Source organism: Apteryx mantelli, chromosome 2, assembly GCF_036417845.1.
Source record: "Apteryx mantelli isolate bAptMan1 chromosome 2, bAptMan1.hap1, whole genome shotgun sequence".
In the NCBI taxonomy this organism is placed as follows: Eukaryota; Metazoa; Chordata; class Aves; order Apterygiformes; family Apterygidae; genus Apteryx; species Apteryx mantelli.
Genome location: NC_089979.1, coordinates 168,507,971 through 168,532,398, shown reverse-complemented (window position 1 = coordinate 168,532,398; position 24,428 = coordinate 168,507,971). Strand labels below are relative to the sequence as shown.

The 24,428-nt window shown below is 44.1% G+C and overlaps 1 protein-coding gene across 1 annotated transcript in view; it reads left to right on the top strand.

Moving 5' to 3' along the window:
• Positions 1-24,428, top strand: part of LOC136991348 (obscurin-like) — a 143,932-nt gene that overhangs the window by 25,599 nt on the left and 93,905 nt on the right. Inside the window, 17 exon segments of the mRNA XM_067292215.1 lie at positions 3,011-3,277; positions 3,817-3,929; positions 4,694-4,847; positions 6,460-6,621; positions 7,182-7,286; positions 7,970-8,236; positions 8,870-9,139; positions 10,250-10,516; positions 11,829-12,095; positions 15,301-15,567; positions 16,506-16,775; positions 17,660-17,926; positions 18,426-18,692; positions 20,576-20,848; positions 22,245-22,511; positions 23,239-23,505; positions 24,010-24,273. Of these exon segments, the coding sequence (XP_067148316.1) occupies positions 3,011-3,277; positions 3,817-3,929; positions 4,694-4,847; positions 6,460-6,621; positions 7,182-7,286; positions 7,970-8,236; positions 8,870-9,139; positions 10,250-10,516; positions 11,829-12,095; positions 15,301-15,567; positions 16,506-16,775; positions 17,660-17,926; positions 18,426-18,692; positions 20,576-20,848; positions 22,245-22,511; positions 23,239-23,505; positions 24,010-24,273 (4,014 nt within the window).

Sequence of the window (24,428 nt, the reverse complement as noted above, 5' to 3'; positions counted from 1 at the left end):
GTAGATTCTGCAATTAGCAGAGAGAGATTGAACCTCGGAAACAGGTTGGGTCTGGTACATGGGAGAGCCATCTGAAGCATGGTCCTTGAGTAGCCTGGTACTTGAGGTCATAAACACATTGAACAGTTACAGACATGTTCAACTGGATTTGGGTTGAATTTAACAGCCTTTCATCCAACTCTTCCCCAAACATTTCTTTCATCAGAAGCTGTCACTGGCTATGGAACTGTAGTTTTCAAGCCGTGATAAGTGGTCCAACGCTGGTCTACTGAGTGATATTTACGCAGCAGCATTTAGAGGAACCTTATTTCGTTGTGTCTGTACTGAGAAAGTTGGGGAGTTGATAGGGGTGTACTGTCCTAAAAATTTTGAAATAGCTGCGCTAGATGTATCCGTGGCCTGTCGAATCCAAAGGTGATGACTGTTCATTGCGAGTACTGTGTTTGTAATGACCAGTAGTGCGTCCAAAAATGCTTCTTTGTATTTTCATTATTCTCTTTAAACAACTTGATTTGGAGTCAGAGGATTTAGGCCTTTCACTCTGACTACAGTGGAGTTTCCTTTTGTCTCGGTATATTTTTTGCAAGATGTTCAGAGGTGCAGTAAACTTTATCTTAAGCTCCAGATGGCTATGGGCATGTCAGATACGTTCTGAGTGGTCATTTCTGAATTGGCTGATAAGAAGGGCTTTTTGTTTGTTTTATTCAAAGTAATAATACTGTGCTGCCTTTGTTTGTAGGCCAGATGCCTCCCTGTAAACTTTACAGTTCTTGTCTCCAATTCTGACGGAACAGGGAATCTGTTCTCTCTTCTGCTTTCCTATGGCATCAGGCACACTGGGAGCCTAATCCTGGCAGAGGTCTGGCACTTTATCAGCTATGTAGAGGAGCAACCGCACTGGGAATCTATTGACTTTCCTGCTTGCCCGCATGCTAGAGACCTGAAGTCCTTGCAGGACGTAGCTCGCGTTCTGTTCTCTTGTAAAGGTTGCAGTCTTTACTGCTCTCTTAGTGCCTTGGGGCATCCTGCTCTCCTCGGTCTTCTGTGAGCAATATGCAATTATGCATAATGCTTTGCTGCTCCCCGTAGCATATGCTATAAACCATCAGCTGTTAGGTGTCCCCACGCTGTGCGCTATAGACAGACTGTGAGTTGGGGACCTCAGGCTGTTTCTCCTGAGTTGCACAGCTCATGCTTTTGGCTCTGGAAATTGCCAGCTTCAATGCAGGATGGATAACAGCGAGGATAGGCTTGAGAGACGTCATTCAGAGAAAACGCAAAATGGGCATTAATAGAAAGAGCACGGCACGGTTTGGAGGGAGCTAGGTTCACGCTCAGCTGTTGATGCCAACTTGTCCATTAGTCCAGAGGTGTAGGGGAATTCAGGGTTGTTAGATTTGAATTTCTCTATCTGAGGGCTATTCTTAGCTGTCTGCCTCAGAAACCAAAGGTTTTCAGTTCTCTTTCAAACTGGATGACTTCATGGCTGCGCAGGGTAATGTAACACCTTTCCCCCTCTGTCGTAAGCGGAGAGTGCTTGCCTAGCTACAGTTGCTGTATTTCTCATGTGTACGACTGTAACATGACATGCGAGTCCCGCAGCTCATTGGAAAATGATCTAGTGTGAAAATCAAGAGGGATTATGAGTACTCTTTGAGTGGCTGGCTCCTTCATGCAGAAATCCTCATCTTACCAGGTTATCCCAAAGTGCTGTGGCTTTCCGAATCTTAATTTATCCTGTTACCATTGCGCTCGGAGAGCTTTTCAGAGCTCCTGTGCTCCAGTGTTCCACTGGTAGCACAAAACCTTCCCTTTTAAAGGACAGCTTGAAGGTTAGATGCTCAGTACTGAGTGCTGGGGGTAGCTACTGGCCCTTTGATTTAATGTAGGAAGAAGTGAATGCTGCACACCTTGTGGGCTGAATTAAATATGTGGCTGAAAGAGCTGATTCTGCAAGCTCATTATCTTGAACGTTCACTGCATGCAGTGAATTGCTTTTAAAATCCTTATATGAAGCGGGCCAAAGCTCTGGGGCTTGAAATCCTTTTTTCTCAGTGTTAGTGGAACTTCGTTAACCACTCCCACCTAAGACTTGGAAGTGTCATCTGCAGTGAATACTTGCTTAGCTTGAAAATAGATTTCTGAGGCAAATTAATGATTAGTGGCAGTCATTTGAAGTCAGTCGTTGTTATCTTTGAGATCAGTTTGAATCCAGAAGAACTACTAATCACAAGTCAGACTGATTAAGCTGATTAAAAGATTTAGTCGCATTTTCTCTCATTATAAAAATGTTTAATATTAAAGGAGGAGAATGCAGAACACAAGCAAGTAGCCTATCTGGAATATTCCTGCCCTGCTAATCTGTCATTTTAAACACAACACCCATTTACGCAGACTGATTTGGAACTCATTTGGTTAGTGTGCCATACATGTTCGTGGTCCAATTTGTAGACTGAGGCTGAAATGTTAATATTTTTGCAGCCAGTTTTGCATGCAAACCATGGTGTGCGCTTGAGGTCTTTTAGATGTCTGAATGCTGCTTGAATCTACAAGTCAGCTGAAATGTCCCTTTGGGGAGTTTCACATCACCCACCACAGGCCACGTACTCTTGCCTGTTAATGAGCAAGCCTTGTGGTCTCCAACAGTCCTCCTACAGTCAATGCCAACAGAGGAACTCCTCCGGTTCAGAGCACGTAAGCTGGCTTCCTGCTGCGGCATGCTCCCTGCAGGACCCGTCCCTCTCTGCGGACGGTGCGATATTGTCAGTAAGCCTATGGCGTGGATCCTGGGGTTGCATGTACTGCCGTGGTCAGCAGCATAGGAACTTGACCTGAACTTACCCCACTCCTTACCCTCCCAGGCAGCTGCTGCCACTCAGAGTGCAGACATGATAGAGACAGCGTGCAGAGAAGTGGAAGTCATCAAGGAGAAGAAGAGGATGGTGCTAGGAGGCTGCAGAGAGTGGCTGGGGGGAGGAAGGCAGTGGCAAAGGTTATTATTGTTTTCCAGTGAGGAAGATCAACCTGATAAAAGGTCTTCAGCCTGTCAAAGTGTGTGAGAAAGGGACCGTCACCTTTGAGGTGGAGGTGTCGCACGAGGACGTGGAAGGAATCTGGCAGAAAGATGGTGTTCGGCTGAAGCCTTCCCCAAATGTCCGTATTGATGTCGTGGGGAAGAAACATTCACTGACTCTCTCTTCTGTGAACCTTGAAGATGCAGGGCTCATCTCCTTCAAGGCAGACGGCATTCATTCATCAGGGAGGCTTGATGTGACAGGTACACAGACCCCAAAGTCTCAGGCTCTGATTGGTGTGGGAAGTGGGTCATTAGCCACAGTGGGATCCCTTTGGACACGTCTGCGATAACGGGTGACTACAAGATGTTTCTGAAGCTATGCACATCAGTGTGTTCTGCAACATTACCACATTTCCCTTCGTGCATTGTACCTGTTGTTTGTAATCTATTACCTGTTATAAAACCCTAAAAATTTTCTCAGTACTGAACGATCAAAAAAAAAAAAGGAAAGGTACAGGTCCTGTCTTTCATGAAGAAGCTGCTCTAGCTGTGCTTTCTTCAAGTGCCTTCTGAGGCCTCACGTTTCCATTGGCAACTACATAACAGTCCCTCTGTTATTAACAGGATTGTTGTAATGTAATTGTCAACAGCACAACCAATGATAATGTGCTCAAAAGAACAGGATTTTGTTTTTCACTTAGAAGTTACGTTAAGCATGTAAGATAGGCTGTTATTCCTTGTGCCAGATGCTTCTAGCAAATCTAATTCCCCATTAACTGGACTTCCTTTTCTTTTTGCAGAACTGCCTGTGAAAATCAGCAAGCCTTTGTCAAGCATGAGTGTAACTCAGAAGGACAAGGTCACATTTGAGTGTGAGCTGTCCAGGCCCAATGTGGATGTTAAGTGGTTCAAGGTACAGCACTTAATGGACGGTGACATTTTCACTTCTAATGTCCCTGGAAGTCAATGAGAGCCTTTTATTTCACTTCCAAGAGACGTGGGGCTGAGCCTTTGCTGTTTAGCTCTTAATGTGGCTCTCTTGTCCTTATATTCCTTTACTTGCACAGTTTATCTCTCTGTGGGTTATTTATTTACCAGATCATTTTGAGTGCATTTATCAGGTTAAAAGTTAAGCTCCTCTTGAATTTATAGTGAACTCCTGAACTGTTGTTGCACAGAGTGGGAGCCCTACTGTCGACAGAAGCACAGTCTTGGGATTCACTTCACACGTAGCAGTTCTCACCCAGGATTTTTAGCCAAGTTGGGAATTGAGGTTTAGGGTGAAGCCTTGATTCCTTTTGCACCTGACAGTCTGGAGATGAGCTCAGGCATTACACGTACCTTCCTTGTAGCTCAGCTGATTCTTTGTTTGAGTGGAGATAATAGCATTTCTTCAAAGTAATGTCTTAAGGGGCTAATTGCCAACCCTGTACAGTGCCGTGAGCCTGCAAACAGGTATTTCAGATCAACCAATAATTGATGCATGTTCTCTAAGCATTCGTGGTTCCTGAAAAATTTGCACCATGCTTAAATTTTGGCATATGCTGAAGTTACATTAAGCACAATCCCACTAAGTCCCTTGAGACAGGTGAATTAGGCAAAGATCTGAATGCTTGCTTTGCTCAGCGCAGACATGGAATAGTTGATGGTGATTTGGTTTGGCCTTTTCCCTTCTAGGATGGGAAGCAGCTTCAGCAAAGTAAAAACGTGGGGATTATTTCCCAGGGAACTAAGAGAAGCCTTATTATTCACAAGTGCGAATATGAAGACCAAGGAACATATGTATGTGAAGCAGCTGACGACAAGACGTCAGCTACGCTACAGGTTCACGGTATGTTTGACTGAATGAGGAAATGACCCCTAATGCAATATTCGGCTTCACAGCAAGAAATGCTTCATGGGCAGTTTGTGCATTTCTCTGTTACTCGTTATGAGTAATGTTCTCTTCCTAGTGCGAAAATATTGACAGAACTGTCGTGTGCTTGTTTTATCCCTGGATGAGTGTTTTTGGAAGAGATGCTAACATAGTTTTACACTTGTCGTAAGTGTGTTCTACTCTCTGGTTTTAAGTTGTTTCTAGATTGGCAAGTTAACAAATAATAGACGGCCTGGCACAAAGCAGGGATCCGAGGGCTGGCATGCACACAGTTTGGTTCAGCTTCTGCCGCTGTCACACCTGAGTAGGAACTGGACAAGCTCTGGGTATGATCTCAAGATCTGCCCCAGTTTTTATGCTGTAAATGCTAAGGTAGAGTAGGAAAGTGTCACGATTTCTTACTGCATCTCTGCTTTATGCTCAAGACACTTTTCCCTCTGTGTACTGTGCTGTGCAGCTGTTTAGGCACCAGATGGATTTTCTCACCAGCCTCTGAAGCGCCAGAGACAAGCCAGTGCTGAAGGCCAGTTCCTGAATGGATAGGTCTGGTATTCCCTGGCAGATGTTACTTTCCAGGGAGACGTCTGAAAATATAGACCAGCTCTTTCCTATTCCTTGCTAGATGCTGTCCTCCTGTGGCCACTTGGGTACAGCGTGAGCAGTATCTTCATGAATGTCCTGTCCTGTTCCATTGCTCTGCTAAACTCCCTTTTTCTCCCTGCCTTTGTGGTTGGGATGGGTTGCTGTTTGAGTGCTGTCTGGTTTATGTCCCGTTGCTGATCCAGGGTTTATCAGGGCCTTCCTTTCCGAAAGGGGAGGGCTGCAGTAACAAACAGAGGCTGGATCGGTTCTGACACAAGTAAGTGCAGGGCTGTGGAGTTAAAGGGGATCATGCCCAGCTGAAGGCGCTCTGAAGCAAAGCATCTCATGCTGTACAACACCTGGTTGAGGTCTCTGTGGCCCTAGGAGATCCAGGTACACTGGAGAAGGTGTGAGAGGGCAGCATGCAGAGAAGGACCGAAACCACGCTGCCGAGGGCAGATAAAACCTCAAAGCGATTGCGCTAAAACATCCTGAGCTGCTTTAAGCCCCATATCCAGTTATCTGCCACTCTCTGCTCTATGAAAAGTGCAGTTGCTGTTTTTAAGAAGATAACAGAAGAACAGCTTCAACCATCAGCCCAGCAACCAGTTCGCAGTAGTGGCCCGTGGTAGATGCCTAGGAGAAAGCATAAGGTTTGTAGTAACACCAGAGGTTGGAGGCTTGTGTTTAATTTTCCTTGGTGATTATCTTCCATGAATGTGTTTAATTTCTTTTAAAACCCATATAAGTTCTGTCATCCCCAAAATCCTGTTGCAGCAAGCTCCACTGTAGCTGGTAACTCTACCTGCAGATTGAAGGGTAAAATGTATTTACTGTGTTGCAGAGAGAAACCATCCGGGAAAGGAAGTTGGTTTAGAATAAAACACAAGTTGTTATCCCATTTTTCCAAGCAAGCGTGCAGAAGTTAAACGTGCTGCACTCAGTTATGGACATGCCGCAATAAATATTTGTCACTATTTCACAGCCCGAGATATCAAGATTATTAAACCACTGGAAGACGTGGAAGTGAATGAATACGAGAGTGCCTCTTTTGTCTGTGAGATTTCACACGATGAGGTCCAAACCCAGTGGTACAAAGATGACAACAAGCTGAAGGCTGCTGACAATATTAAAATGCGTCAAGATGGTAGGGAGTAAAAGGGGGGTGTCATTTTTGAGTGGAGGGGATTGGGGTGGGTGCTGGAAAACACTGAGAAAAGAACTTTCGGTGTTGGATGCTAAGCACAAAGGGCTGACCTTCAAAATCCAGTTAAGAAGGTCCAGCAGGGAGTTGTCCTGTGTTTTAGGGCTGCAGCTAAGCTGGGCCTCTGACGCAGTGGGAGCTTTAATGAAGGGAAACCTGACATTAAATAAATAATTAGTGTGTGCACAAGAAAAGAAAAAGGCTCCTGGTCGGTCAGTTCGATCTCTCTAAGGCACAGGAATTTGTATTTGCTGACAGTGGGAGGGGTCCCTCTGTTTCAAGTACTTTCCAGATGGTGGCAACCACAGTCAGTCCATCCTTGGTGGAGCAGAGGCTCGGTTACTCTTTGATGCGGGCTTAGAGGAAGCGGTCAGCCTCGCTGCCGTGAAAACAGGTGGTGATGCACTGAAACCAGACGGGCAGTGCTCGAGCTCGTGGCATGCCTCGGAGGATGGCGTGGCTTCCTCAGAGGAGGATACATGTGCTTGTGTGTCTGTTCTCAGGAAAGACCTATTCGCTGACTTACATGCGTGTCCAAGTCGAGGACGCCGCAGAGATCAAATTTGTAGCGGGAAAGGCAGAATCTTGCGCCCACCTTACGGTGAAAGGTAATTGTACTTTTGATGACAATGGTGCTTAAACTGTCTCTTGTTACAAACTAAGCAATTTCCCTCACTTTTAATGGAAAGAAAATTGAGCATCACCTAGAGTTTTCAGGGAAAGAAGAACCCTTACCTACCTTTTTGCGTATGAAATATCAGCCTCACTGTTGGGGATTTCCTTTGGCTAAATAACACAGAATTTATTTTATCAGAAAGGAGATGGTGTTTTTCTACCTTTAGACATTAGGAGTCATGTTTAAACTCTGAGGGAAAACACTGCAGTTTGTCTTTCTCTTGCATTCTCTCTTTTTTATGTTTAAATAGAATACAGCATTTTTTGTGTTTAACTTAGCATAATAAAAAGAGAGAGAACAAACACTTTTAAATTAATACACTGAAGAGCAACCCAGGAAATCTGAGATCAGTCCCTGGCTTTGCTGCAGCACTGCCGTGTAATGTTGAATAAAAGTGTCTCTGCAGTTCAGCCCTCCAAGTGGTAAAACAGAGATAACAAAGACTTCCTTTCCTGAGCTCTTTACTTACTGTGTGTTAGTTCAGGGCTTGATAAAGTGGGGATTCCTGCCATCATCCAAATAACTGATCAGAAAAGAAATATTGCTAATGAGTTTTCAGTTGGCAGCCTTCAGTACAACTGCACTGACTATTGCGTATTTTTTAATTCCTTTTAGAGCTACCTGTAAAAATTGTGAGGCCTTTGCGAGATAAGATTGCTCTTGAAAAGCACCGTGGATTCCTAGAGTGCCAAGTGTCTCGTGCAAGTGCCAAAGTCAGATGGTATAAGAAGGATGTTGAAATTCACCCTGGTGACAAATATGAAATTGTCAGCGATGGTGTCTATCGGAAACTCATCATCAATGATGCAGATTATGAAGATGAGGACACGTACACTTGCGATGCCTTCGATGACAAAAGCAGTGCTCACTTCTTTGTTGAAGGTAGTAAACCATTTTTTCCCTCCAGGATACATTGGAAGAAAAATTGGTTGGTCCAGAAAGCCTTCTTCACTTACCCTAAAACAGGCACTAATTAAAAGTATTTTAATTAAGTGGTGATTTTTTTTCTGAAGTCCATTGGTATTGCTTCCTTTTAGAATTATGAGAGCAGGAACATCCTGAAAAATGAATATATAGTACCTAAGAAAAGTGATGAAATTCCTGTTCCGGAGAACTTTACCAGATGTACTGGAGAAAGTCTGTTGTTCAGAGAAATGTTGCTGTAGCTAACCAAAGACTTTCTTGTTATCAACATCTGCACTTCAGTGAACTTTCTATTCCATCTTCTAATGCCTCGTGTTTGATATCAGGATAGGAAGGTGGCATTCTGTTTTACAAATAGGACGGGGAATCAGGAGATCTGGATTCTCTGGATGCTGTGTCACAGTCTTACAGTCTGATCTGTGACCAGCCCTATATGTTTCTTTATCTAAAAATGGATGTTTTAAGGCTTATTGAGGTGATAAGTGCAGTATTCAAGTGAAGTAAAGATGATATGAGCATGCAGGATGATCATGAAAGAGTCCTTTCACGACTCCTAAATCCCCTTTTTCTCTTGTTCCCTCCTTCATCCAGAGCAATCCATTAGTATTGTAAAGGAGTTGTGTGATGAGGATGTGACTGAGCCTGAAGAAGCCAGATTTGAATGTGAGATATCCATTCCATCTGTGAAACCCCCGAAATGGTCTCTGTGTGGAGAAGTCTTGCAGGCTAGCAGAAACATTATCATGCAGCAAGAAGGCACCATCCACCGGCTGGCCCTGCTGAAAACCTCTGCTGATATGACAGGCACCATTCAGTTCTCAATTGGCAAATCAAAATCCACAGCAAACCTGCTTGTCAGAGGTAATATGTCCTAGTTTGAATTAGATCATGAGAGATCCCTCCTTCTCCCAGTCCCTGGAAAATAATTTTTCAGGCTTACTGTTTAATGTGCACGCTTCACTGCTTGGGGGCTTGGAAATGTATGTATACCTGGACGATCTGCTTAGTCCCCAGCTGGTTGTTGGACGCAATGTCGGATGCTCTAAATGAGACGACAGTGTCTCAGGAGGTGTCTTAGATTAGATGATGAGTTTGATGTGCTTGGTTTTCAAATCTCTTGAGCTAAGACTAGTTGAGTCACAATAAGATACCATAAAATTAAAGACAAAAGAAGTGCCTCAGGTAGCAGGGAATTGACTTTTGAGACTTTTGGTTGATGTTTTTTATAATATTCTAAATTGTAGCATTAAAAAATATAGAATTTGTAAGTTTATTAATACCTCTAAAATCAAATCACCGTAAAAATCAAGGAAGAAATACCTTAAAGAGTTTGCTCCTTAAAGGGAGCAATCATAATTCAGTTGAGTGCTATCTTTTTGTTCCTTGCTCTATTATTTCTAATTTTTACTCACTAAAAGTGGTTTCCGCTTTTTTTATTATTATTATTATTAACTATACCAAAGTATTCAGAGCAGATTAAATTTGCCAGGAGAGTTTCTTTTGTCCCATTTCTGAACTAGAAATGTTTGATAGCACATTTACTGAATCCATTTTGTCATTGATTTGATCTGAGACAAAGCTTAAAGTCTTTCTGTCTTCTGCTGTCACCGTGGTAAATATCTCCAGTCACCTCCTGTAGTTCTTGTTTTGATTTTAATTCATTCCTATTTGAATAAAATCCTCAATTAGAGAGAAGCTGAATAAACACAGAACGAGAACTTGACCATGCATTTGATAGTTAATATACAGTATTTTCTTATAGAAGTATCATCAGCAGCATTCCCTATAGATTATCATGTCCCTGTAGCTTCAAACTGGCCTCTCAGCAAATCAGCCCTGTGACAGGAACTTGTAGCATCATCTGAACGGTCCCAAAACAGTGGCCTTCGTATTAATTGACATGAAATAGAGATTTGAAACTTTTCTTCAGCTTGCCCTCATCCGTTCTTCTTTTCCAACCCTGCTTTGCAGATTGCAATATACAGATCACCAGGAAGATGGAAGATAAGATAGTTTTGGAACGTCGTTCAGTCGTCCTATCATGTGACTTCAAGCCTTCTCCAAAGGTTGTGAAATGGTTCAAGGGCCAAACAGCCATTGAGCCCTCTGAGAAGTACAAAATCAAGCGGGAGAAGCATTCAGCAGAGCTCAAGATTCTCAAGGTGAAGCCTGAGGATGCTGGTGTGTACATGTGCAGGGCGGGAAACGCAGAGACCGAAGCCATGCTGACCGTTGAAGGTACGAGCAGTTTGCAGCAAGCAGGCTGGCCTGTTGCATGTCCTTTCTGATTTAGTATTTCGCTCTACGTTTCTCTTCTTGAATTGTGGTCGATTCCCACAGTTCTCTTCTAATTTTATATGAATGTAATGTTTTAAGTGCACTGACTATTTCTGATGTGCACTGTGCTGATATTCCAAGATCCTGAAGTCCAGCACTTACCTGTCAAAGGGATTATGCGTGTGGAAAGGCAGTATTTGGGAGAGGTTTTGGCAGTAGACAGAAGTTCAGGCATCTTTCTCAAGACTTTATTTATTAGTCTCAAGGCTTTCTTTATCTCAAGATTCTTTCTCAAGACTTTATTTTCCATTTCATGCTAGGAACTAGTACACTCTGGTAATTCTAGCTAAAAATGTTCTTTTTTTTTTTTTTGAGCTGCTACAGGCCTCTGGTTTTGATGCAAATGCTTGTGGTTTTCATTCAGACCACTGTAGTCATTCGCTGACCACAGTGGTATCTTTTGTCACCGCTATATGTTTATTAATCCTAATGGTGTTCTGCCTCATCCTGGTATGGCAGTATTGTTTAGCCAGTTTTTGACCTCTGGAAAAGCTATAAGGAAAGATGATCATAGTGTCACTTTCCACAAGACTTGTAGGTAAGCCTCAGCATCGTTTCCAGAAGTCCATTGAGCATCTCTTGCTAATAGTTTGGCCTAGAAGAGATTCATTCAAATGACCAAATGATTTAATATTCCCAAAGCCTCCTGAGTCAGTCGGTCCTATGAAAAACAGCATTTTTTTAAATAGAGTAATTGCAAAGACAAACCTGTGGCCAGTGACTGGAAAAGAAAATAATTCGGTTCTTGTTTCTCCTTAAACCTGAGCAAATTGCTTAATCTCTTTATGCTATCTACTTGTGACTGAAAACATAGTCTTCCCCTCATCTTCCGTAACTATTTCACTGGTGGCAGAGTCAGAGACAATTTAGTTATAACGTGTATATGTGCGTTCAGTGACTAGCACGCAGGGACTTGGAGCTCTGTGGGATATTTCGAGGTCGCTGTAATGTTGTTAGCATTTTAGAAAGAATTATTTATTTTTAAATTTAAAAAAAAAAGAACCGTTTTATGTGGAAAAGAGAATAGAGGGGGCCGGGCAGCATAGTCTTTTGTAATGGATGCTTTTTTGCTGGACTGTGAAATGTAATGAGCTGTGATGCACAGGAGATCAGACTAGACCGTCTAATAAACTCTCAACACTATGAAATCTAGCTGTGGAAAGAGTACTGATTCATGATAACACTGATGATGGTGCATTTTGGTTTCCTACAGCCCGCAATGTCGAAATAATCAAACACCTGCAGGATGTGGAAATTGAAGAAGAGAGTTCTGCCGTCTTCTCATGCGAACTGTCCCACGATGACGAGGATGTGGAATGGTTCCTGAATGGCAACCTCCTTTATACCAACAATTTCAATGACATCAAGAGTGTTGGCAATTGCTACACGCTGACCATGAAGCAAGTCAAGCCTGAGGATGCTGGCACAGTGATGATGAAGTCAGACAAGGTGTCAGAGAGTGTGTGTCTGAAGGTGATAGGTGAGTCATGACCACGCTCCTTCTGAAAGCAAACAAGAGATGGAAGGGAGGCTATGGTGTTATTTACCATACCCATGCCGCGGTCCTGCCTCTAAGCTTCACCTCTCTGGGGCGAAGTAATAAGGGTTCAGTTGCTTTCTTCCAGTGTAAGTTTCTACTATAGCTGACGATTTTTCTAAGGAAAATTGTTTTGGTGTCCTGCCAAAATTTTCCATAAATTATCATCGTCCTTTTACTTGTTGTATGGACAGTTTCAAGGGCAATTTCCTTTACTTGTAGCTCTCTTCAGTAGTATATTGTCTATATAGTGTTATTACTAAAGATTTTGATTGCAAGGAGCTGAACTTCAGTGTAGCTTTAAGGGTAGCACATACCTTTCAATGCATCTGTTCCGAGTTAGATGGATTAGACAATAAGAACACACTTCGTTACTGTCCTTAATATGTCTTAGAGCTTCATCACACAGCTGAGTTACTGTGCTTTAACACATTCTCGTGCATCAGCTGAGTAAGTCATGTGAATTATTTTAGGGATGTTAAAAACTTTAGGTAGAACTCTCTTATCAGAATTTCAGTGAATGCATTTTCTTTTGCCACACACGTGTACATGCATGCTCAAGTAATGCTCAAGTAATTCACCCTGTCCACTCAGAGAGCCCGAAGGATTTGCTCTTCCTGCTTTCTCTGATATCTGGTCAAAATTTTTGCCTCTATACACAAAGAACAAATGTCTTCTGGATCAAATATATGTTAAATTTTATAAAGGGAAGCAACAAAGCAAAGAGACGAGAGGCAAAATGTTTAAGAGAGAGTGTACAGCATGTCCTTTTATTGCCGCTGCCCACTATGGTGAATTCTGCTTCATGAAATGGCAGTGCTGGCTGTCCAGCTTTGGAAGAGCTACATCCCAATTACTTCCCTTCACGCATTTTTCTTACAACTACCTGAACCCTTTTCAGTTTTAGACTGCTGCGAGGAGAGAGGACATCCCTAATGAACCTTCTCTGCTTCTGTGGCATTATGCACGCAAGTGCTCCCAGAGCGCAGCTCCCAGAGGCAGCGAACAGATGCAGCAGTTTGCGCAGCAGTGTTTGGGCTCTGACTAGAACCTGAGGATCTTGCTGGAAGTTGTGGGCTTTCTGAGGACCCCTGAGGAACTGATTGCTGTGAAGAGGAAAGGGGAAGCTAGGCAAGGACAACTGCAGGAGGCCTTGACTTCTCCTGGGAAAAGCTCGTGGGAAAAGCTCTAGCTAGGAGTGGCTGCTGCTAATGAGCTCTCTTGGTTGCCCCTGACCAGAGGGAGTTGGGGCCTTTGGTCCCGGTGGCCCTTGATTAGGGCGGTCAAGCACCCTCTCAGCCAGTGCTAGGGAGAGGCCTATATAAGAGCCAGGCCTAAAGCACAGCTCCCAGTGCGCAGTGAACAGAGGCAGCAAAGAGACGCAGCAGTTTGCGCAGAAGGGACGCGCGAAGGTACCTTCGTTTCTGTTCCCTGTGGTGTACGCTTCCTCAAGTATGGTTGTGACACGCCGCACAGCGCGTTCCCCAGCGGCTGTTGGAGTTGCTGTGTCAGAGGCTGGGACCCAGACCGACCCTCTGACGGCAGATGCAGCCCTCCAGGTCTCAGGCCGCAGGGAGTGCTTGGGGCCTCTCCGGGAGGCCTGGGCTGGCAGCCAGCTCTCCTGCAGGAGGTGTGCTGCTGTTGGCGAGCTGTGTCGTCAGCTAAGGGAGTTACGGGAGGAGGTCAGTAGGCTGCGCAGCATCCGAGAAGCGGAGCAAGTGATAGACAGGGTATTTTTGGAGACTGTGCAGCTTCGGGAGTCCCAACCCCCCACAGCAGTGGAGTTGCCGGAGGGCTCTGTGCCGTGTGAAACGGTACATCATAACATCATAGAAGAAGGCTGGAAACTGGTCACTGCTCGTGGGAGGAGAAAGGCTCCTACTCCTCCCGAAGACCTGAAGCTGAAGAACAGGTTTAGTGCCCTCCAGGATGAGGAGGAGATGGGCATGGCTGCAAGAGAAGTACCTGGGACAACAGACCCTGTGCCTTGCCGGAACGCCCGGAAGAAGCGGCGGGTGATTGGTGGACACCAGGTTAACCATGAGGCAGCAACGTGCCATTGTGGCCAAGAAGGCCAATGGTATCCTGGGCTGCATCAGGAAGAGTGTTGCCAGCAGGTGGAGGGAGGTGATCCTGCCCCTCTGCTCAGCCCTGGTGAGGCCACACCTGGAGTGCTGTGTCCAGTTCTGGGCTCCCCAGTACAAGAGGGATGTGGCACTACTGGAGCAAGTCCAGTGAAGGGCTACAAACATGATTAGGGGACTGGAGCATCTCTCTTATGAGGAAAGGCTGAGAGAGCTGGGCCTGTTCAGCCTGGAGAAGAGAAGGCTGAGAGGAGATCTTATCAATGTGTACAAGTATCTGAAGGGAGGGTGTCGAGAGGATGGGACCAGACTCTTTTCAGTGGTGCCGAGCGACAGGACGCGAGGCAACGGGCACAAACTGAAACACAGACAATTCCATCTGAACATGAGGAAAAACTTTTTCACTGTGAGGGTGACAGAGCACTGGAACAGGTTGCCCGGAGAGGTTGTGGAGTCTCCTTCTCTGGAAATATTCAAAACGCGCCTGGATGCGATCCTGTGCAACGTGCTCTAGGTGACCCTGCTTGAGCAGGGGGGTTGGACTAGATGATCTCCAGAGGTCCCTTCCAACCTCGGCGATTCTGTGCTTCCTTAAACCTAGTCTGTCTTGTTGAGTATCTGTGCCTCAGAAGTATGAAGTTGTCCCTCTGGCCTTCGCTAAGACTCTTCATGCTTGCCCTCGGCCCTATTCTCTGTGACTACATCTCCCATGGGATGCCAAGACCCTGTATCTGAGAGATGCTGCAACGTAGAGAAAAAAGGAGTCCTCGCAGTCTCATAGCTGCACAGTCATAAATTACAGCACTGCACCACGATTACAGTGCTGAATATCGCTCCCACTCCATGGCCATGCAGGAGGCCTTTCCTGATCCCTGTATCCTCCCATTAATGAATTCTGCTTTCCCCCAAACTCATTCAAATCATGAGGTATGAGAGGTCCTGTACTGGTGTCATCTGCTCTGGTAGGAGTTTACTTAAGCCCTCTTTAAATGCCTGGTAGCAGCTGAAAACGTCTCAACTTAAATATCCTGATTGTTCTCTATTTTGTTCCTGTTAACCTTCAGAGAAGCCTGCTGTCTTCATGAAGTCCTTGGACGATGTTTTTGGTGAGGAGCGAGGTGTGGTTAAACTGGAATGTGAAGTCTCCAAAGAGAAGGTCAAACCCGTTTGGAAAAAGGATGGTGTGGAGCTCACTTCTAGCAACAAATATGAGCAGACGCAGTCTGGGAAGACCCTGTGCCTCCTTATCTGTGACCTCGAAAAGACAGATGCAGGTTTATACACGTGTGATATTGGCACTGATGTTGCCAAGTCAAAGGTTGGCGTTCAGGGTGAGTACTGTAGTCAATGGTGGCCAGTCGAGGGGCGCTGGGAATACGTATGGGTTTGGTCACTTTGTCTCACACCTATTCTTCCATGAGCCTCAAGGGTCTCCACTGTAAACCGGTGTTGCCAGAATTATTATACAACACAATGACGTCTGAACACCCCTTGTTATTCTTCTTTTGTAAGTGTGCCTGGTGTTTTAATGAAAATCACTGGACATATCAAGAACATGCCAATTACGTTTCTTTCCTGAACACCCCTAAAATGGAGAAATGCTCCCAAGAAGAGCTACTAATTTCTTAAAATAAAAGAACCTTGTGTTTCACATGTTTCAGCTATTGGTTCAGTCAGTTGTGGGAATGTAAAAGTTAGAACATTGTCTGTTAAAGACCCGAATAATTCCTCCGGTCCTTTAATCCTTGTGGCTGCCTGTTGGAAGGAGGAGTGTTCAAGGCTTTCAAACTCCTATTTGGTATTTTTTGAATTCCAGTTTTGAATTCCAGTCCATTTTGAACACCAGGAGGGGTTGGACAGTGAGAAAATAACAAACACAAACATCCCATTTCTCGGATCAGCATGGGCAAAAGCCTTTGTTTCACACAGCATCCCAAAGGCTTCCTAGGTCTGATAGCTTTTCCCCTCTCTAGCCTATTGAATCTTGACTCTGTTCCCCGGAGCAGGCTGTTCTCCACACAGTCATTCCAGAGTGAAGCCAGGAGATTCACATGGTTCTTTTCCTATAGCCTTGCGGTGACTCTGAGGGGAAAGTGTCGGAAAAACTCTTCCCCACGTCGAATGCATCAGTAAGGAATGCAGTGCTGTCCTGCAAATCCTGTAGATAAACGAGCCAGATGAGCTAAAAATGATAACACCACTACTCATGTCAGTCTTTAAAGCCTTTTCTCGTTATAATCATTGTATTAACCTACTTTTTGCCTTCCAGAATTAAACATTGGCATAACCAAACGGCTGAAGAATACTGAAATCCAGGAGGGAGAAGATTGCACTTTTGAGTGTATTTTGTCCCATGAAAGCATCGATGACTTCCACTGGACACTGAATGGGAGCAAAGTGGCAAGCGGTGGGCAATTTGAAGTATTTAACATGGGTCGGAAATATACACTCAATATCAAAAGTGCGACTGTTGCTGATACTGGAGAAGTCATTTTCACTGCCCGTGGTCTAACCTCCAAGGCCTCTCTGGTTGTGAAAGGTAATGAGATCAAACTGATTATGGGGTCTGAGTGTTTTCTTTTCATAGCGTATCTCAGTAAACCATGAGGGCAAACTCCTGACGTGATGGAAGTGAACAGCAACCTTCCCTGTGAGCCCAGAGGCACTGAGAATTTCCCTGAAAAACAAGCGAAAGGCTGAAACTTTTTATAGATGTTTGAAGAGTTGCAGAATGCATTGATTAGTGTTGCAAGTGCACTTCTCTCTACCTCTAGCTCCATTAATAATGGACCAAGAATGATCTGTTCAAATAACTGTAAATGCAAATATCCTTTAAGTCTAAGCTGAAGGGATGGTCTTCATCATATCTAACTGTACACACAGCTGCTACCTAGAATGTGTGCATCTGAAATAGTCCCCCAAGGCTCCCTGGGTAGCCAGCAGAGAGAAGAAATGGGTAGCTTTCGGACGTGGTTCCTCTGCCACAGTTGGACATATTTAGGACAGAATGAACTGTTGCCTGAACACCATTGCCTGTACTGAGTAGATCACTGCTGGCTATAAAGGGGACCTGGAGTGGTTGCCTCCACAACATATCTCCATACGGTTGATGTCTGCATTTGGTGAGGTAAATCGCACCCTAAATGCACATGCCAGTAAAGACAAAATGACAGCCTCTGATGTGAATGCCATCCAGACAAGTCTGCAATTCCTATAAATGATCACTACTGTTCACTGAGAGCCCATAACTGCAATGAATGTGCACTAAACAAGAACGCTTCTATTTCCCTCTGTTCCCATCATAACCTGAATCATTCATTGGGCAACATGAAAATTTATTGTATATTTTAGTTGAAAAAACAACAAAACTCCCTATATTGATCATGATTGTAGATTTTTATTCAGGACTCTTTTCTCCTTCAGAAAAACCTACAGAGGTTACAAAACAACTGGAGGATAAAACAGCAGCAGCAGGGCAGGACATCTGCCTGAGCTGCGAATTGTCAAAACCCGATGCAAGCATTCGGTGGTACAAGGATGGCAAAGCAATCCGAAAAAGCCAGAAATACGACTTGCAGCAAGAGGGAACACAAGCCGTTCTGATCATCCATGACTCCACAGTCAAGGACAGCGGGGAGTACACCTGTGAGACAGAGGTCTCAAAAACGAAAGCCAGGATCACGGTGCAAGGTCAGCAGAAGGGCACGCAGGGGCTGGAAAGTATAAAAGTTGGGGTAAAAATTTGCAACCTGCGGGAGATGTTCTTCTCTCCTGTTTCCCTAAACAGGACCAAATTTGGTTTTCAAAGATTTCTATGGATTAAAATTTTTTTAAAAATTCTGCAAAAAAACCTTCTAGGTCCTGAAGAATCTTTTGCATTAATTGATGAGCTAATCAAAAATGTCAATTTGTATTAATTTTTTTTGAATATGGGCATCAAACATTATATGCAGCTTGCCAGGTGAGATCTCACGATCACCTGTACAATGTCATTAAGCTTTCCAGATATCTGATAATATTTTACCTGGTACATCCTATGGCAGGAAGTGGGCTTGGTGATCTTCTGAGATCCTTTCCATCTCTGTTTTCTGTGATTCTACTAGTTGGGGACAGAGGAGGGTCAAGATTGCGCTGTTTATGCTGAGGACTTGTCGGGTAACAAATTCTCTCTTTTATTTTCTTCCTGCAGAAAAACCCAATTACTTTGTCAAGGAACTTTCAGATCTGAAAGTCAATGAAAATGGAGTTGCAGTTTTTGTGTGCCAGAGTGAGAAAGCCGCATCCTCTGTGGTCTGGAGGAAAGGCATAGCAGAACTCAGGGCAAGCAGGAAATACGAGATCACCCAGAAAGGCAAACTCCTGCAGCTGACCATAAATAACTTGGAGAAAAATGACAATGACACTTACACCTGCGACATTGGGGATGCCCAGTCCAGAGCGAAGCTAGTCGTACAAGGTAAAATGGGAGGAACATGACTATACAGCCTGTTTCTCCAGCAGGAAGTGTTACCTTGGTGGAACTTGTACATTTATGCCAGATCTCTGAAACTCCAGCAGTCTGGTCTCACCAGCAGCTCTGTGCATGACCTGTGTTGACAGACATGCGGAGGGCAAAACACCCTGGGAGGGAAGGAACTATACAAACTAGCCCAGTGCTTCTGGGTGGCTGCATGGCCAGATGTCTAAGTGCTGCCACCTATGCGTAGGCAGATCTATTTCTCAGCGTACGGCCGCTGATTCCTGGCTATATCTGACTCATGGTGTGTATATACAGTGCAGGACGTATGGGCAAAATCTTAGCAACACTGAGAACTGCACTTGCAGAGCAACCTGTTGATCTGAAGCGTTTACACTGGGAATACTTTAGGTCTGATTTAAAAAACAAAATGCTGATGTGAGGAGGTGCTGGTGTTTCTTTCTGGATATATGATTCATAAGATTCGTGGTGCCTGCTGCTGGACAAGGGAAAACTTATTCTGCCTCTAGGCTTTTTTCTCCATGTCTCTTGATGCCCCTTTCCAGTAGTGGCCTCTCAAAGACGATGAGTAGATGAGTGGTCCGGTGCTCGTTGTATGTTTTTAGCATCCCTCTGTGCCTTAGAGGCGAATTGCAGCCTCCACCTGAAAAGCACAGCCCAAGCAGGTTTTGTTTGATGTTACAGGCAGCAAACAAACTGAGGAAGGGGTGAGGTGGCCAGTGCAGATGGCAGGGCAGTACGTACAGGGAATAAATGAAGTTTGGTTGTTACTGCTTCTCACAGTCCACTCGTCACAGCCCCATTTGGGAGAAACTCTTGAGATGAGATAGATGAAGCAATGAAGAGAATAGGAGGAACAATCTGAGAACAGTCACACGGAGCTGCAGTGGCAGCGTGCTGTGAAGTTATTAAAGACTTGGGGGTTAAGGCTGAGTCCTGCACCTCTGACCATCTGCCACTGCAGCTTTGAGAAGCAAGGAGGTGTGCTTAATCCCCCTTGTTGCCTCAGGATTTGAGCCGTCTGAATTTGGTTTGAGGTTTCTGACACTTACTTTTTTGAGTGAAAAAACCACTCATCTCTGTCACAGAGCTCAAGATTATTTGGCTCGAAGAGGTAACATGTAAAATAAACATAAGTCATGAAGAATATGGCAGCATCGTACTTACGGTTCAGTAAAAACTCCGTCTACTGGTTTTGTAACTAGGAGCAGCATTAGGTATGTCTTTGTGTACAGTGATAACCTTTTATATGTACACACACCCACACACATGATATATATGTATATATATACACACATACACACAGTTTTTCAGGGCTGTTTTGTATTTCCTTTTATTAAAGCTGCACCCAGACAGACGCTCCATTTCCCACTGTGTTTGTGTTCGGGCTGAGCTCAAAGAAGTGGGGAGCTGAGTGGTCATATCCCATAGAGAGAAAGCTATATTTGCTCCAGAAAAATACAATAAGCAGAGGTAGTTCTCATAGGCTCACTGATGTCTAGGACACAGTGGCACTCAGAGCTTCACTTTGTCCCTGTTCCAGGTAGTTCCTTTAGGAGAAAGGTTATAATACTGGGTTTACAATGTACTGAGTACTTGTTCTACTATACGTGTTTTATTATTTTGAAGTTGTCTTCATCCTATTTTGGTGTGTGTCCTGTAAATATGTATATTATCTTCCTGTGAATAATTGTTTTGTTCAGTAACAAGAGAGTTATATTTCAGACTTCTTTATCATGATTCTGTTGTTGTTGTTGTTGTTGTTATGAAATACTCGTGCAAGAAGTCTTGGAATTTTCCGTACCAATTTTCATGCTAGAAGCTGGAGATTCCAGTAATAGATGTATCTATGTTCCTTTCAGGCCAGAAAGTGCTAATAACAGAAGACCTGGAAGATGTCAATGTGTTAGAAGGAGAATCTGCCATGTTCAAATGCAGAATCTCTCCTGTAGACTATAGCAAAGTGCAGTGGTTTTTGGATAAAACCCCACTCCATACCAATGAACTTAATGACATCCAGTCTCAGCCTGGTGGATATCACTTGCTAACCTTGAAAAAACTCTCACTGAAGGACTCGGGGGTCATTACTTTTGAAGCTGGTGATACGAAAACATCCGCCAGTTTGGTTGTTAAAGGTAATTCAAGCATCAAAACTGCAGGAGAGTTTAGAATAAGTAGAAATAACTGCTAGATAATGTGGATAGGTGAAAAAAAGAGCAAAAATGCTACAAATTAGGCCTCATCGTATGTTTACCTGGGTATGTTCAAGAATAGTGTTAGGTGTATAATAAAGCTAGAGTTAGGGAATTAATGTTTTGTAATCCTGGAGAACTGCCAGTGTGTTTGTTGGACCTTAGATGGGAATATTATAGTATGGGGATGGTTCACTGCATACCTCCGCTGGTTTTCCTTGAGCAGAGATAGGATGGCACGGCGATGGTCAGGGAGAAGACTTGCGCGTTCATAAGCCTGTACTAGAAGACAGCAGAAGACAGCAAGAAACTGTTCTTTCTTTTCACGACCTCAGTAGAGGTTTCTTCCTCCTTCCTCTTCCACAATAAGTGCCTGCTCTACCCTAACTCATCTTAAAGCCTGGAATCCCAGGCTGGGATAGAGCCTGAATGGGAATCTCCACTGGGACCCTTTCACTGGCAGCTCTGCTTTCCTCTCTGTGTCTGTTCTGTGCTGGTTTTTAAGCTTGTCCTTCATGTCTGTTAAAAATATGTTGTTGGTTCTCATAATGAGAAATTAGTACCACTGGTCGTGTCAGAAGATGCTTTGTCGTTTCTTTGTGTCCTCCGTGTTATGCGTGAGATCGCCTCGGTAAGGTTTTGCAGCTTTTTGTGTCTGTGGTCCAGTTCCAACCAGCAATCCGCAACTCAGTTCAGTGTCTCCCATCCCTGACCAACTTCTGAGAATTGTATCACCAGGAGCTTCTCCAGAAGTTGGTTCGCTGATGGCACTGACCTTTGTTGTTCTGTGTCTTCTCTGCCTCGCTCCATGGATCTGGCTGTCATCCCGGAATGATATGTGGAAGCTGAAGGAGGAAATTTTCTCTTAACGCCTGGGCCCTGGCAGAGTCTCTGCGTTATATTACACCATTTCTGTTTTCCTTTCACTGCTGAGGGCACAGGGAATCAAAATGCAAATAACTAAGTAACTGGCCACTGCTTAAGATCTTTGAGGGCTGAAATTTCACGCTATTCTTTGGAGTGCTGAAACCAATTCCATACTGTTTGTGTCATTAGTAGCAACAGCAGTGTTTAACGCTAGTGCTTACAGTAACAACAGTAATAGTGGCAATGTCTTGAATAGTCCAAATAGTAGTTAAAAGAAAAAAGTATATGGTCTTAAGCATTTTTTTGCTGCTGTGGAGTGCTGAATTGTAAAAAAAATCTATTTAGTTTGCTTGCTAGTTTTTTTTTTTGTTTCTGTAGTTTTGTATCTGAACAAAAAGGGTTGAAACAAAAAGGAAAAAGGTGATTTCCAAGCTCATGCATTTCCTTAAACATTTGCAATATTCCCTTTCAGAGCAACCTGTTCTTTTCAAGCAAGAGCTCCAAAATGAAGAGGCTAAAGAAGGAAAACAAGTCAAGCTGACCTGTGAGCTCAGCAAACCTGATATGCCAGTGAAATGGATGAAGGGAGACACTGTTCTCTATGCCAGCGAGAAGTATGAGTTTAAACAGCACGGTACTGTGGCAGAACTCATTATTCGAGATGTCGAGTCAGTAGACGCTGGGATCTATACCTGCAGCGCTGGGGAACTGAAGACCACTGCTCGGGTGAAAGTAAATGGTAGGCAGACTAGATACGTGGCAACACTTTCCTAATGCATTGTGTAATAGAGTTGCTATAAAGAAACAGCACTTCTTCATTGCAGCAGTGCCATCTGTGAATTCATGGTTAAAATTTAACAATAATATGTATACTTGTAAGTACATTTATGTATTTCTTGAATGTGGTTTCACATTATGTTTCTGGGATTTTAGGCCTGTAACTTCCCACTGAGGTGGAAATAAATGTTAAGGTTTCATGTTCTATACGCTGCATGCCAGAGTTCCCAAACTATTAGCTATTTTACATGGCTGTGGTTAAGACTGGAATTAGAATTGGAGACCTTGAAAAGTAGTACATGCCACAGAGGAAAGCAGGAGAGAGAGAGGGCGTGAGTACTGTCACAGAGCCCTGCAGCGGCTGGGGATTTGATAGGTGAGGATGCGCAGAGGACCGTGAAGTAGTCCCTACAAAAGATAAGAGAAACTTCTCTCATACCCCAAGGAATCCCTAATGATCTGATAATACCTGGGAGAGAGTTTTCTTCCTGCTCCCAAACAGAGTGACATGGTTGGGAAGAAAACTCTCTGCTGCTGCCTATCCCACTGCTCTGCTCTTATGAAAGAGGACTGGCTGGAAGTGTGTTAGTTTTAAGGAGCGACAGCTGCCCTGGAGTGCTTATTGCACAGCGGGAGAAGAACAGGAGAAGGTACGTGCCATACCTGATCTCTGTGTTTCTGTGCTCTAGCTGTGCCTGTCCTCTTCAAACAAACCCTGGAGAGCACGGAAATGGAAGAGGGGAAAACTGTCTCTTTGCGCTGTGAACTCACAAAACCTGACGCACCTGTGGTGTGGAAGAAGGGAGGAGAGACGATCCAGGCAAGTGCCAAATATGAAATGAAGCAGAAGGGGACAGTGGCGGAGCTGGTGATTCATAATGCAGAGGCAGAAGATGCAGGAAGATACACCTGTGACACCGGAGACCAGCAGACCACAGCCCAAGTCAAAATCCATGGTAAGAATAAGATACCGGCTTGTGACTATTTGTTGTTGTTTTTGCCATGGTCCTGCTAGGTCCTGCCAATCAAATATTCCTGGTCTGGTAAAATATCTATCCTTGCTTCTGAAATAACTATTCTGTTTTCTGCTCTGGACAGAGACACTTGTCTGAGCTCTAAGCCAGGAGGTAAGAATGGCCTCGGCTATTTTGTTAAAGACTGTGTAGTTCTTTCCTTCAGCTACTGAGCCATTTTTTTCGTGTGTCTGTGACCAACAGTATTTGGGCAACAGAGGAGTTCTTACTTTGATATCAAATTATTGTAAAATAATTATCTTGTTTTTATTTCCCTTGATTTCATGGTGTGCTAATATAAATGCAACTAAAGTCCTGGAAGCGCAGGTGAGTCGCAGTTAATTAGCTGTATACCAAGGGAATTGTTTTTGGCACTGTTTAAGTCCCTTATGGGGTAACCGATTGGTACCGATGCCCCTTAAATAAAATGAACGCTTCATCCCTCAGCCATCTGTGCACTCATCAAAGAAGATCTTAAGAGCTTGGAAGCTTTGGAAGGGGGGACAGCCAGCCTACGCTGCGAGCTGAGCAGGGAGGCCCCCGTGGAGTGGAGGAAGGGGCACACTGTTCTCAGACCAAGTAAGAAGTACAGGATGAAACGAGAGGGTGCTGTGGCTGAGCTGCTGATCCACGATCTGGACTCAAAGGATGCTGGAGACTATACCTGTGTAGTGGGAAACGAAAAAACCACAGCAGCCTTATCAGTGAATGGTAAAAAGTCAGAAATGACCCGTGAAACTCTGGAACGTTTTTGTCCATCCCCTCCATCCTCCTTTCTGCGTAGTTCCTAACAACACCTATCTTTATGTCTCGCTTCTACTTTTTTCATCCTTATTTTTCATGTTACCATGTCACTGCTTTCTCCA